This window comes from Myripristis murdjan, chromosome 7, assembly GCF_902150065.1.
Source record: "Myripristis murdjan chromosome 7, fMyrMur1.1, whole genome shotgun sequence".
NCBI classification, from domain to species: domain Eukaryota; kingdom Metazoa; phylum Chordata; class Actinopteri; order Holocentriformes; family Holocentridae; genus Myripristis; species Myripristis murdjan.
The window spans coordinates 27,409,045-27,424,625 of record NC_043986.1 but is presented as its reverse complement, the minus strand read 5'-3'; the positions used below and the strand labels follow the sequence as shown (position 1 = coordinate 27,424,625).

The 15,581-nt window shown below is 41.5% G+C and overlaps 1 protein-coding gene across 1 annotated transcript in view; it reads left to right on the top strand.

Moving 5' to 3' along the window:
• The window catches only part of lamb2 (laminin, beta 2 (laminin S)), a 47,440-nt gene that overhangs the window by 21,944 nt on the left and 9,915 nt on the right, over positions 1–15,581 (top strand). Inside the window, exons 8-21 of the mRNA XM_030056385.1 lie at positions 4,148–4,350; positions 5,297–5,417; positions 5,565–5,753; positions 6,581–6,760; positions 6,845–6,957; positions 9,235–9,314; positions 9,804–9,939; positions 10,152–10,310; positions 10,767–10,894; positions 10,982–11,114; positions 11,242–11,434; positions 12,132–12,275; positions 13,042–13,273; positions 13,462–13,625. Of these exons, the coding sequence (XP_029912245.1) occupies positions 4,148–4,350; positions 5,297–5,417; positions 5,565–5,753; positions 6,581–6,760; positions 6,845–6,957; positions 9,235–9,314; positions 9,804–9,939; positions 10,152–10,310; positions 10,767–10,894; positions 10,982–11,114; positions 11,242–11,434; positions 12,132–12,275; positions 13,042–13,273; positions 13,462–13,625 (2,175 nt within the window). The remainder of the gene's footprint in view (positions 1–4,147; positions 4,351–5,296; positions 5,418–5,564; positions 5,754–6,580; positions 6,761–6,844; positions 6,958–9,234; positions 9,315–9,803; positions 9,940–10,151; positions 10,311–10,766; positions 10,895–10,981; positions 11,115–11,241; positions 11,435–12,131; positions 12,276–13,041; positions 13,274–13,461; positions 13,626–15,581) is intronic.

Here is a 15,581-nt window from a genome sequence, read left to right as displayed (position 1 = left end):
CACATTTCTGAAGCGTTAACATAGTATTAACTAATCATTTACACGGTTGTATTAATTTGTTCATGTCTTATAAATGACTTACTAATGCTCATTATTATAAAGTGTTACCATAATATTTGAGATAGCTGTTTTTCTGTAGTGAAATACGAAAGACTTTCTCGCTTCAGGCATGCTCCAATAAATGTCAAAAAACTGAAAAGAGAAAGCGGCAGTTATTTTCTTAGTGTTATGAATGATACTGTACACATATGGCTGCAAATTTTAAAATATAATGCAGCATGCATTCCCAAGACGATGCTATAGTAACCATAGCATACCATGGGAAGTAAATCTAGCATAAAGCGTGATAACAGTGCTCCAAATTCAATATTTAGCACTACAGACACGCTCTACACCCCAGCAGAAATAGTATATGACTATTATATTGGCGCCACAGACAATAAATAGCAGGCACACTATGAGTCCCCATAAGAATATTTCTGTGATTCCACTTGTCACTATTAATCAATCTTTCCGTCACCTCCCACTCTCGAGCAGCCTCAATTACTTGTTTCCATTCAGCTCGGACAGATTATGGAGAGTAACAGGCTCTCTCTCTCAGGGGTGTGAAACATGTCCCTGCTGTGTGGAAGACATGGAGATATGTGAAAAGCAGCTGTTGCTCTCCCACGCAGCCTCCCTGTCCTAGCCCTCATGTTTAGACTGGCAGGACATGAGAGCTTTTCCCAGAAACTCGAAGCCAGTTTCCTCCGCAGCGCCAGAGGTCAGCTTGTTCTGTTGTTAAATGTCTCAGTATAACTGGCCCACATGAAGACCCCTGACCCCCTCACTGCCGAGTGAACTACTCATTAATGTGCCTCATGTTCTGCTTTTAACTGATGAATCAACAGCCAAATCGCTTCTTAATTTCTGTTTTCATACTTTTATAGTTTCGCTGGCCTTGAGGAGCAAGAGTCAGTCAGAAGCATTTTGTGTGTGTGTGAGTTGTGCAAAACTGGGAAGACGTGACTCACTGACCCGTGAAATTCTTCCTAGTTTACTCACTCGCGTTCAGAAATTTGGCAACACTTTGATAGAATGAATATTCAAAAAGCTTTGTAGATTACACTAGTCACATCAGCTCAACAGTCAAGTTCTACTTTATGTAATTCATTTTTTTTCCTTTTTTTCATTCATTTTTCGTGAATTGTGAAGTCCTTATTTGGAAAAGCTCAAATGAAAAAAATATTCAAAATTCACATAAATATATTTACACTCACAGAATGTGTTGTGGATAAATGAATTATATGCAATAAATAGCAATTAAAACAGAGGTAGGATGGATGTATTCAGTGGAAGACAAAGTAATCAGATCTTTCACTCTATTAAAAGTAGCAATATAACTGTAGACAAAAAATACTTTGTTACGAGCATTCAAAATCTTACTTAAGTAAAAGAGCAGAAGAATAGCTGTCAAAATATAGTTAAAGTAGCAAAAGTAAAAGTACTCACTATGCAGAATGGCCCATTTCAGAGCCATACATATGGTGTTATTGAACTTTTTATTAATGCATTAATGTGTTCAGCACTTTAATGCTGCAGCTGGTAAAGGTAGAGCTAATTTTAATTACTTTATATACTGCGGGGAAGCTTAATTAAAAAATAATATATAAAAATATATCATAATTTATCAGTGGATTTATATTTGTATCAACAATCTAAATATGCAGACTACCTAGTAACTAATGTTGTCAATTAAATTTAGTGCAGTATAAAGCACAATATTTCCCTCTGATATGTAGTGAAATATGCAGTAACATAAAAAGGAAATCAGTCAAAGTACAATAACCTCCAAATTGTACTTAGGTACAGTTCCTGAGTAAATGCACTTAGTTATATTCCACCACTGGATGTATATAACTGTTGTTTTCTCCATGACAGCTTGCCTAATAGCAATTAATTCCTAAAACACTTCTTAAAAGACATTTTTCTCGCAGATGTGTGTTTTTGGTGTTCAGAAAGTCTGTTCATTCACCTCAGCTGTTGCACCAAAAACATGCACCAAATTCTCCTTTTATTGTTTGCAGTTTTTCAACAGTTTGCTTAAAGTACATTACCTCTTTCCCAGCTGTCTTAGATACCTTCAGCGTGGCGGTGCTTGGTAGCAAACCTGAGTTTGAGGTTTGAGGTTTAGCTGAAAGCTGAAGTTTGACCGCTGCTGGCCGAGTTGGAGGAACACTCTCCGATCTGCTGCTCAGCATCAGCAGAGACAGACAGTGTCTTCGTGTGGTGGAGCTGCAGGGATTAACTCTTGTCTGTTAGACGGGGGATACTGTCACTGTAGACAGGGTCAGAGTTTGGAAGCTTCAAAAAAATCCTCTTAATGTTTTTGCTTCAACAGTCCAGGGCTTCAGAAGGATTAAAGATATCAGCAAACTTCTTAATTGCTGTTTAACTCTGGCCAAGACCCTCGCACTCAACAAATCAACTTTAAAATGAATTTCATATTTGTTGGGAACATTTTTAAGGACAGTCTTTTTATAAATTATTTTGCCTGTAGTAGTTTCCTGTATCCTTAATAAGTTGTTTAACAATCCCAAAATGTGGAACCAGGTTTTGAAGTTCATAGTTGTGATGGTGATCTAACTTTACACTAAAATCACATTTCAGTCTCATTCACCATACCAAGACATTGTAAACAGACTTCCTGTATATGAAAACCAAATGTTTAAAAGGCAATAACCTCAGATATAAATTGGATTATGTGAACGACCGGCAGTTAAAATGTGCATATTTCCAGGCAGTGGTTATGGGAAAGTTGGAAAGTGATTGTGTGTGTGACAGAGAGGGGAGTGCTGTTTTGTCTGTCAAGGTCTGGAGAGCAGACCCAGCAAATGTGTGTGTGTATGTGTGTGTGTGTGTGTGTGTGTGTGTGTGTGTGTGTGTGGGTGGGTGTGAGATAAGATACACTTGGATATCCCCAGGTCAAGAGGTACACTGATAGTGTCGGGATTTTAATCCGCCTTTCCTTTTTCTCCCGTGCTCTCTCCTCACTCTTATCTTCCCCATGTTCACTGCCTCAGTTTTTTTATTTACTGTTTTCTTCCACTCTTTCTCTCCTGCTACCTTTCTTTGCCCGTTTAAACTGTGCATATGTGAAAATGTAAAATAGCAGCATTTTGTTTTGGCTTAAGCATTGGTTTCTTTAAGTTTGATATTTTATCTCTTCAGAAGCTTTTTTGTCTGCATGCAAATGTGTCTAGATGTCCGTTCATGTGTGTGTGTGTGTGTGTGTGTGTGTGTGTGTGTGTGTGTGTGTGTGTGTGTGTGTGTGTTGATTGATTCCACCCCCTGCTACTGGAGAACAGCTGGATGGTGTAGCAGAGGATGTTCTGTCCTCGGTTGCCAAATGACTGGCAAAGTTAACAGATTGGTTCAGCCGAGCGGGGTGAAAAGGCAGACAGATATCTGTGGAGAAAGGTTATCGTTTCTCCCCGGTGTGAACTCCCTCCAAGCACTTTGGGAGGAAATTGGGATTGGATGTGGGAAGAACGCTTTCAACGCCCCGATCCATCATTGTCTAGTGTTTTGGAAATGAGTTTTTACCCCTTACTTGGTTCAGAAAATGACTTAAAGTCACAAGGAAATTGCATTTTGATGGAGGTGGTGTACTGCTTCTGTAATTATGAAGTAAATGTAGCTGCAACAGGATGTTGGGGTGGACATAATGTGGGGACGCTAAAGAAAAGATGGGTTGGAACAAAACAAACACAGGAAACTGACTCCTTTCGAGTATTTGTACATAATCTTGAGCTGATGGAAAACGCCAGATTGAATGTATAATTTCCAGCCGTTTTTGTAAAGGAAACAGAATTTTTTGGTTACCATGTTGTCTGCTGGATCCCTTTGAAACCTAATTTGTTGTAATTTTTATTCATGCCTAATGTTACTACATGAAGTGTGTCTGTTTGTGTGTTTTGGGCAGGGTGGATCATTGTTCACATGTCTAATTTTTAACATTTCTGTGTTTTGTACACACTTTTTCACCTCTTACCTTATTCCCTTAGCGCCCCCATCATTTGATCTTAAACAAACTGCAGTGCCAACATGCATGATATTAAGACTTCAATCCTGTTCCCTTCTCCTCTTCCTCTCCTCTCCCCAAAAGACCAGCTGAAGATCACCAACCTGAGGGTGAACTTCACCAAGCTCCACACTCTGGGGGACAACCTGCTGGACACCAGGCCTGAAATCAAAGAAAAGTATTACTACGCCATGTACGAGCTCGTTGTACGCGGAAACTGCTTCTGCTACGGCCACGCCTCCGAATGTGCTCCCATCGAGGGAATCAGGGACGACATCGAGGGAATGGTGAGTGACGAGGCTACAATGTTTGCAGTCCAGGGCCTGTAGCTGACTCTGTCATCCAGAGAGACGGACAGACAGTGGCTGATCAAGGATACATTGACAGCATGAGGCTATAACCCTTTGAAGCCTGAGCAGATTTCTTCTCAAAAACGCAAGGAAAAGGACAATGAGCAGCTTCCCAAGAAATGAGCCAAAAATAATCAAGAAATTAGTAGAACGTTACACAACAAAATGACCTGGAAATTTTTAAAAAGGAAAGAACAAGGAAATTACCTGAAATTAAATAACCAAAAAAGTACTGAAAGTTAATTTTTTTAACAAAGACCTGAAAATTAGACAAAAAAAGATTTTTTTTTTCTGAAACATAATTTTAAATATATAGCTATAGCAATTATAATTTTGGGACATTTTTCCCCATTAAAAAAAAATCTAATAATTTTCTTCCTTCCTTTCTTTCTTTCTTTCTTTCTTGTTTAGCTCATTTCCATGTAATTTTCTTGTAAACTTTTGCCAATTTCTTGCAAATTTTTGGGTCATTTCTTGCTAAGTTACTTATTGCCTTTCCTCTTACTGAAAGAAATCATGCCAATTTGTTCAGATTTCAAAGGGTTTAACTATCTATCTATATAAATATATATCCTCATTTTCCACTTAAATTATGAGCTTCTCCAACTTTCCCTGTATGAAGCTACAGGGTAAAAAGTAAAAAAAAAAAAAAAAAATCCATATTATATGATAATGGCACGCATATGTTGTGTATCTGCTGGTTGCATTTCATTCAAGCCACATCACACTTAAAATGTGTTAAGTGAAATGTTCAAACACAAAATGCCATTGTTTTATGACCTCACCATTACATCAAAAAAAATAGAAACAGAACACAACAGAATATAAACTGATGGATAGGCGATTGCTTTAATAACCCCCTACCCCACCATCTCACTTCCAGGTGCATGGCAGGTGTGTGTGTAACCACAACACCAAAGGTTTGAACTGTGAGCAGTGCGATGACTTCCACAACGACCTGCCGTGGAGGCCGGCCGAGGGGCGAAACACCAACGCCTGCAAGAGTGAGTGCAAGGTTCCCGTGATGTAGAACGTGATGCTGCATGAAAATATTTGCCTCATCCACCATAATCTGTCCCAGCTGCAGTGAGTGTTAGATTAACAGATTATTTTGCAATAACGCTGTGTTTGTCTCCTCTGACCGTCTCCAGAGTGTAACTGTAACGGCCACTCCAGCCAGTGCCACTTCGACATGGCCGTGTATTTGGCCACGGGCAACGTCAGTGGAGGAGTGTGTGACGACTGCCTGCACAACACCATGGGACGCAACTGTGAGATGTGCAAACCGTTCTACTACAAAGACCCCACCAAGGACATCAGGGACCCACGGGTCTGCATAGGTGAGTGTGTGTATATGCATCATCGTCTGTCTGTGCTTTGTGACTGAATGTGTATAGTTGTGCTGCTTATGTGTGTGATTAAATTTGTGTGATTAACAAATCCTTTTATCTAATCTTAAAATCTGTTCTATAAAGAAAGTGAAAAATCTGCTAATATAGCAAGATCATTTTACTTTTTTTCTAATAGTCTCACCTGATTTTAGACATGTACAATAAATGCCCACAGTATGTCACTCAATTCAAGAACATTATAGAAAGTAGATGATTTGGAAGTGAAGTTATCTCACACAATCTGCAATTTTTTTCCCCACAAAAAAGGGTTAGATTAGATGAGATTTTAAGGATGCTTTGAATTTAATTTTTATACCAGATTAATCTAAACTTGTTTAGATAGCAATATTTTGCACTGCCTGTGAACTGTTTGTACATGTTCACATAAAAAAATACTACTACTAATAATAAATTGTGCATGGTGTCATATTCAGTGTTGAAATCTCATTTATCCTTAAACGAGTGAAAAAAAAAATCTGTCAGTTGGATGAAATAATCCCCCTTATTTCCAATGCGGTTTCACTTGTTTCAGGAATTTTCTTGGGAAAGTATACACATGTTGAAACAAGGCAGAATAATGCAGATCAGGTCACTTTTTGCCACTTTTTTGTTTTAAGAAAAAACAAATTTTAAGACTGAATATTTTAAGACTTGTTGAAATTAGATTTTTTGCAGTGGCATGTGCGTATTGATGCTATTTGTACTTGAAATCTACTTTTTTGTGTGTTATGCTCGTCTTATGTATTTAAAATCCTTGTCATCTTTTCTTCTCGTAGCTTGTGACTGTGACCCTGATGGCTCCCAGAACGGAGGGATGTGCGACGGCCACACCGATCCGTCCCTCGGCATGGTGGGAGGTCAGTGCCGCTGCAAGGCCAACGTGGAGGGGCCGCGCTGCGACAAGTGCAAGGCCGGCTTCTTCGGCCTGAGCGCCGACAACCATCAAGGCTGCCAGCGTGAGTACAGAGAGGCTGTGAAGGAGAACAATAATAACATGTGAACATGTTAGCCGCTCATGACCTTTGCCCTTTGCCCCTTAGCCTGCCGGTGTGACCACAGGGGGACGGTGTCGGGTAGCTCCCAGTGTGACCCGGTCAGTGGAGACTGCTTCTGCAAGCGTCTGGTCACTGGGCGAAGCTGCGATCAGTGTCTGGTGAGACATACTGCAAATACCACGAATAAACATAATGCCACTCTCAACTCTCCATTTCTGAGCCAAACTTTCACTCCTCTTGACTCTAAAACACACAGGTAGCAACTTTTCTCTTTTCATCTGTTACCTTGCTGACCTTTTCTGGCTTAAAGGGTAAAACCTGTGCCTCCAGAATATGAACACGAGTTCCTTTGTATTGAATTCATGGGTAATTCTACCCTGCCTTCCCCCTCTTTTCTCTCTTAAGCCTCGAAAATCTTCCATTCTCTCTTTATCTTTGCTTTTGTTCTTTTACTTTCACTTTCTCTCTCTCCCTCTCCTACTCACACTCCACCTTCCCTGCCAGAGAGCCCAAAATGCTACACGCTGATAACTTTACACTGAATAAAATATCAACACCAGAGAGAGAGAGATTTACTTTCTTCTTCCTCCGATGCCTGAAGATGATAAACATGGAGAGCACATGCTTCATATCTTCATCGGCTGCTCTCTTTTCGTCTCTAACCACATCTCTCATTGTTCCAAACCTTGTTATGGAAGTATAATGTGTTGTCTTTTTTGCGAGTTTTTTTTTTGAGAGGTGATATAAATGAATTTGAATGTAATCACCACATTCCTTCCATTTATTTTTCACTCAGTAGCTCTTAATGTCCTCTGCTGCTGTAGTCTGTTTCTCTCTCGCCCTCCTTCGCCAAGTGGCCCAAGGTGTTATGTTGTGATCACTCCCTATTATAATTTCACCTCTTCTCCCAAGCCCACTCAACCAAGAATAGTAGCCAAGAATGTGAGCTCCTTCCTGAACCCCGTGTCTAAATTTAGCTCAGGGATTTGAGGCCTGTCCGGTTGGTGTGGGTTACAGCTGGCCTAAAATGGTCAGGTCTGGACCAGGTCCGAAAGAGGATCCTGACCCCTGATAAGCTCTGCAAAGTCTCATGATAGAAAAAATTATGTTTCATGGCATTAAAAAAAATACTTCATAAATGTACTTCATTAAATGGCTGTGGGTAAAAGTTACTGGATAATTCTGGTATTTTTCAGCTTAGGCCCTATTTTTCCACCTTTTGGGGTCCAAATGATTGATAGGTGCAAAAAATGCCTCTCCATAATGTTTCAGACACTTATAATAATAATTTGAGCCTGTCAGTGGAAAAATAAGTGCTTTTAGTGGATGTAATTTGACAGGCGAGCTTGCCTCATGTGATTACATTGCAGCCTGAAAACTGGACCACTTCCAAACATTTCCATCCCTATCACTCATTTGGTAGGAGGGAAAAAAGTGGAAAAATAAGGCCCATGTTGAAAAATCCCAGAATTATACTTTAACAATACAGCAGAAGTCATTACATAATAATCTTTCACACCCAATGCAAATACAAGAGGATTGATTCCAGTATGTGCTTCCACTGCTTGTTTTCTAGAACATTTTGAGCTACCGAAACACAAACTCTGCAATTAACGTGCAATTGAAAAGGCTGAAAATATCCAGCTACTTTTATGCAGCAACATTACTACCTCGACATTCGCTTTGCTACTGGCTACCCAGCTTAGGAAGCAATCTTAAGGCGAGCGAGCCAGGCAACAACCAGAAGCTGGATGGTTTTTGGCTCATGTTAATCATGTACATAATTCAATATTTTAATCTTACAGTTATTTTTTAATCTTACTATGAGCTGAAAAAAATTCACCACAGTCTTTACCTGGTTTGATGCAAATGTAGTTTATTATGAACCAGTTTCTGATGCAAGGCTTATCAATTGCCCACAAAATTTGTGCTCTTTTTGAATGTGATTTAAAATGTAGTGAAGTAAGCTAAAGTGACGATATTGGCTGAAAAAAAAAAAAAAAAAAAAAAAAAATAATAATAATAAAACACAATCACACAAAAGTTGCTCAGTTCCAGTGTCAGTAAATGTTTTTTAACCTCCATCCTTGCATGCATGTGCACCTCCACTGACAAGTTAGGTCCATTCATAAGAAAAGAAACAAAACCCCACAAAGTATGTTTATTGAAAAGAGTGTCTCAATAATGACATGCCCCGAAGGTGTTGTTTTATTAGATTACAGATGTGGATACTGTGTCTGTGACTCACAATTACTCATGTCAGTCAAATAGGTGTGGAAGTTCCCCTGTCTAATAACATGGAGAATTATGCATCACGTCTGTCTGGTGCTAAGTGTCTGTCTCTCTGCTGTATTGTTCCTCTCTCCCTTTGTCTGTCTTTCTCTCTGTCCATCATCCTGCCACCTATCTGGGTCTCTGTCTGTTTGTGTCTCCAGCCTGAGCACTGGGCTCTGAGCCACGACCTGAACGGCTGCAGAGGCTGTGAGTGTGACGTGGGAGGGGCCCTGGACAACCAGTGAGTGACACTGTGGCTCACAGGCCATAAATCATGTCTGAAGGTGTTACTTTTAAGTGTTTTGTCGTGACACAGCACGCAGAAATTAATTGCCATCCCCAGAATAGTAGCTGCTTGTTTGTGTAGCCTGGTTTATTTGATCCCTCTTGGTACTCCCTGTAATAAGTGTAATCCAAACGGCAAATTGCCACAGTGCTTGCCGTATTCATTTTCTGTTACACCCCCAAAATCAGAGGTTGGCAGGGCTAATTCAATTTCTGAATATGATATTTAGAGGGGTTGAAAACTAAATGTATGTATTTTTGATAGGTAGCTCCTTGAAATGGAATTGCTTATATTGAATTTATAAAATATTTATAGTACTCATTACTGAGAAAAGTAGACTGCATTAAACTGCATTACTGATTAATGTCTGAGCGCCCTACAAGTGAGCCATGTGCCAGAATTTCATGCATAGTTGGATAACGACTATTTTTGCATCCTTCATAGCTGCTCCATGGAGAGCGGTCAGTGCCGCTGCCGCAGTCACATGACAGGACGCCAGTGTACCCAGGTGGAGTCTGGGTATTTCTTCATGGCCCTTGACCACTACCTCTACGAAGCTGAGCTGGCCAAGATGGGACAGGTGAGAAAGGCAGACATTTGCACAGAGTGATTGTGGGTTTTACTGGGGTACAGATGTAACAGCTGTTGCGATATCCTATTTCTGTTGACTGACTTTGCACAGTATGAAAACATATGGAAATGCATGACTCTGAAAATATATGGAGAACACAGAGCATATATATATGAAAACAAACTATGTTGCCATAATAAAGTGTGTGTGTGTTGTCTCAGGGCTGCACAGTGGAGACCAGGGAGCACCAGCCCGGTCGCCCTGCCACGTGGACAGGCATTGGGTTTGCCCGGGTTCCTGTGGGTGGCACCCTGGAGTTCCTCATCAGTGACATCCCGTACTCCATGGAATACGACCTGCTCATCCGCTATGAGTCACAGGTCAGTGTGTTTGCATGTGTCCCAGTAATTTTCTTAAATCATCGTCTGGCAGAAAGGGTGAACAGCAAATATTTTTTCCATCAAATTATTATAATAAGTAGCATCTCTCACCTAAGTGCAGCTTTAGTTACAGAGACAAATCTCAGCAAGTCTAAGCATTTAAAACTGAAGTTGATCTGGCTTTTGCAAGTAGGGCCCCTACAGCACATTCTGAACTTGTATTTGTTATTATGAATTCACATTTTGCTTTACTTTGTATGACATATTACTTTGTTATGGTGGGGTTTGACTGCCATAGAGTTTTTGTTCATGTAGTCTAGAAATCTTACTGAGAAATTGGGTAAGTTTAATGTCTACTTAATGTCTACTTTTCCTGTGTAGCACACTGTAATTTACACCCTTCCTTTTCTTAATCCGAAATTCCTTGATGCTGATGTGATTCTTGTGTGTGTCCAGATGCCCAGAGACTGGGAGGAGGTGCGAGTAACAGTGATCCGTCCGGGGCCAATTCCCACCAGCAGCCCCTGTGGAAACACCATCCCAGATGACGACAGACTCACTGTCTCCTTGCCTGCCGGGGCCAGGTCTGTGGCTCCAACACACACATACACACACACACACACGCACACACTTCGATGCTGAATGCAAACTGTTGTCTGTGTGTGCTCCAGGTTTGTGGCCCTTCCTCAGCCTGTCTGTCTGGAGAGGGGTGTGACTTACACCCTCCGTTTTGAATTCACTCGCTATCAGGATGCCAACAGTATCCTCAACGGAGCTGCCAATGCGATCGTCCTAGTGGACTCTGTGAGATCAACATCTTTTTCCATTCCTCTACCATACATGTCTGCCTTAAATTCATAAATTGCAGTTTTCCCTCCACACATAACCATCTCTCTCCTCTCCTTTTTCACTCCCCTGTGTGTCGCTCTAGATTGCTTTCCTCCCTCGCTACTCCTCCCTGGAGATGTTCAATGCAGGGGATCCTGCCTCCAACAGCAGGAAGCAGACCTATGAGCGATACCGCTGCCATGAGAGCGCCAAGAGCGTGACCCGCCCACTGATGAGTGACACTTGTGCCAAGCTGATCACCAGCATGTCAGCCATCATCAACGACGGGGCACTGCGTGAGTGCAAAAAGGCTTAGAGAACATTTGAGATGATAAAACACCATTCCACTATTTGAGTGATATTTAAAATGCCATGGCATAGTGAGCATGGAGACCCAACCTGCTGAAGGGTCCCTGAATAAGACACTGACACTGTCTGCTAATACAAAAGGTACTGGTGTCATGCAGACCCGCCTATGGAAGGGAGCAAGAGGGAGCAAGAGGGCAGATCATATTATTGGGATCAGCAGTAATTCCTTAATTATGTACAGAATATATAAAAAGACAATTTCTGTTTATTGTTTGTATGTTAATTGATTGCTTCTGTACATGGGTATTGTTTGGGTGGCACACCTTAGCCCAACTGGGTCCTGTTCTCATCTTGTTTTTTATTTATCATAAAAGAGAGCAAAGATTGGGAATAATGCTAAAATATGTAACTGAATATATAACTATAACTGAAAAATTACATTAGCTGATCATGCTGTTCCGTCTGTACAAGCTAGCTGCATGACAGAAAAGAACGAAGCATTTGCTAAATAATCGTATACATATTCTCAGTCATCAGGCTTTCTTCCATTTCTCTCTAGGCATTTGCTCCATTTCAGCACAGCAGGTTTGGGAGTTCTGGTGGAAAACAAATTAGATGCAGGGACTTTGTCAGACCTGTAGGGGTTCAGTGTATTGATGCTCCTGCTGCTGTGTCATCCCCCAGCTTGTAACTGCGACCCCCAGGGGTCCATCAGCTCGGTCTGTGATGTCCGTGGGGGACAGTGTCGCTGCAGGCCTAATGTGATTGGTCGACGCTGTGACCAGTGTGCTCCTGGAACCTATGGCTTTGGACCCTCAGGCTGCATAGGTGAGACCCAAAGGATAGAAAAGAGGTGTCCTTATACAGCAGCTTTTTATTTGCCAGTGACTCAGACCTCACATCAAAATTTTCCACATTTATGCACCACTAACCTGCTGGTGTGCAATGTTTTCCAGTGCACCAGAACTTGGTTAAAGTTTTTTTTTTTTTTTTTTTTTTTTTTATTGGTTATATTTAAAACCACATTCAGATTTGAGATTTTAAATTATGCATTACCCTTATCTCAACCCTCGTTTAGGTCCTGGCACAGGCCGCTTAAAATATTAACATGCATAATGTTGCTGCAACCTCACCACACTAATTAATATGAATGTTTAATCCTTACTCACTTGGCTTTAACTGTAGGGCTGTACAATTAATTGTATACCACCACACTGTTACTCCACCCTCTGATCTTTTTTGTTGATACATTACATTATCTGGGGGAATCAAGGGACTGTGGAAATCAAAATATAAAATTTATTTCAGTTGCATACATGGCAAGGAATGAGTATATTTTTGTTTTTCACCCTTATTTTGCTTTACACACTGTTTAAATGAAAATGAAATAAGTCTGAGAGGTAAAATTTTGGCATTGTGTATGGCCATCTTGATTAGTTATGAGGTGTGCTGTTGGCGCCCTCTACTGTCTCTAAATACATGCTGACCTCAATTTTCTTCCTCCGTCTTTGTTCCCTCTCCTCTTCACTTCCCCTCACCCACCCCCACCCATCATCATATTTCTTCATCTTTTCATTTTCCGTCTTCTGTTCAGCCTGTGGTTGCAGCCTGGAAGGGTCTGTAACTCGGCTCTGTGACAAGTTCACCGGTCAGTGCCAGTGCCGCCCGGGTGCGTATGGTCAGCAGTGTGACCGGTGCCAGGCGGGTCACTGGGGGTTCCCGAACTGCCGGCCCTGCCAATGTAACGGACACGCTGAGGAGTGCCACCACAGGACTGGAGCCTGCATCAGCTGCAGGGACAACACTGGAGGAGACAAGTGTGACAGGTGAGCGTTGTAGCATTTGACGGAGGACAAGTTGTTGGTGATCAGCAGTTTATTCAAATTTAACCAAGAGGATGACAGAAAAGAAGTGTTTTTTTTTTATTTCAAAATCTCCCTTCTTCTGTTCACAAATCACCTGTGGATATTTGGATGCTGCTGTACTACAATAAAGTTTTTTGCTGTATCCTTAGGTGTGCCAATGGTTACTACGGTAACCCAGTTTTGGGCTCAGGCAGCCAATGTCGTCCGTGCCCCTGCCCAGACGGCCCCAACAGTGGACGCCACTTTGCTGCATCTTGTTACCAAGACAACCGTAACAGACAGATTGTCTGCAACTGTAACCAGGGTTACACAGGTGAACTTAAAAATGATACTGCACCCATGAGATGATGATTATTCCCTCACTCCTTCACATGTCTTTTCTTTCTTGTCTCTCTCTCCCTCCTCATCCTCACAAACAAATCTGTTCCATTTGTTGCATGAAAGAACAGATGCATTATTGTGCTGATTTTGATGATGCACCTTATCACAATGTGCAGATTGTAAAGCATTACTGCAAAATCAGATCTGAGTCAAACCAGTGAAGCGTAATTGCCTCTCCTGTACGGTCTGCCATGCCAAGAGGCACATTCGCCACGGTGGGTCTTTTGATAAGCTAAATGATACACTTTATATTAAAAAACAAAATTAAAAGAGATATGTGTAATCTCAGGTAGATTTAGCTGACTAGTATGTATTAGTAGTTCTAGAGAGACTGCCTTTTAGCAGAGAAGAGACAATACAAACATTTCCTGGAGGCAGAAATAGTGTTATTGGTAGCTGAATCTCAGTGGACAGAGGAAAAAAATCATAATTCTGGCTACACAGACTGAAGCTTAGTGACAAAGATGAGGGTTAACAGAGGCCGTAGGACTATGTAATAGTAGTAACTGAGACAAAAATGTAGTCGCAATGTAGCATTTCTGTTATATGGCATAGGCAAACTAGCCTAGACATGCCAAGTTCAAAGTGGTAATAACAGCCTACAGCTATTGGCTAATGACCATTTTATCTATATTTTTACCACACTTGTGAGAAGCTGTGGTTTTGTGGCTCCACCCACTGAGGTTTCAGCCAATGAGTTTATTACTGCCTCTTCCCAGAAATATTTGTATAACAAAGCCTCCAATCTGCTGCCTGAGAAAAAAGATGAATCTCATTTCAGATGAGGTACAGTAAGAATAGTATTTCTCAGCAGGTGAATGGTAACTTGTGCTATCTCCTCCCTCCCCTGTATTACTGGCACAGGGATTGTTAAACGCTCCGGGGCGACCATTTTTAAGCGTGAGTAACGATGGTGACCCCACGCCCATCCCCTCTCCTCCACCTCCACCTCCACCATCTGCCCCCCACCCAACACCCCTGCCCTGCCAACCCTACCTCTGCATGGCTTCAGCACCCGTCCCATCAGTGGTGCTGTGCCACAGTGCACTCCTGCCTGTGTTAGACCTGGCTCAAACCAAAAATAATAATAATGATGTTTTCAAATCGTTGGAGATGCTTTCATGTAATTAATTGATTGTGGTTTATATGGCATGATTGGTGCAGGTGAATTTTTCCTTAAATCCGCTAATCCAGAGGTGTTTTTAAAACTTTGAACCAGGTCTGTGTACACGCTCCCTTTTCGAGGACCTGACCCAGAATCATCATTCATCATTAGCAATTTAAAAAAGTGTTTTTTTCTCACACTGTCCATCCTAACCATACTGAGCTGGACATAGCAGTAGCTGGCTGACCTCGCTGCTGTATGTTTAATAAATCATTGCTGCGAAAAGGAGATGTCATCTTGTGAAAACACAGGTGCCGGTATGGGTGAATGGATTCATTGAGTCTGAATCTGGGTCAGCTTCTATCTCTCCTGTGTGGAATGGGTTTAACCACTGATCATATATTGCAAGGAATGATGTTGTGAGGCGGGAGGGGGCAGTCATTTTTCACAGAGAGATAGAGCTGTATTGACATACCAATACAGCCGGACAGCCATAAAAGTCCATCAATGTCACTTTTTACCAGCCTGGCTCATATTTACTATCAGAGCCTGTTCTGCCCTGCTAGGCTGCTTGGCTGGCACAACCAGTTCAGCAACGCACTGTATGCAAGCACAATGGAGCAATGCTGAAGGCTATTGACCCTGTGGATACCCACTTTATCATCATGTTTTGTTGTCCAGCCTGTGCAACAGTGCAGTCAGTGTCTTCTGAGATATCAAAAAATGGAGAGGAGGGAGGAGAGAGGGAAAGGCAGTAGATACACTGTCTGAGTGTTATCAGTG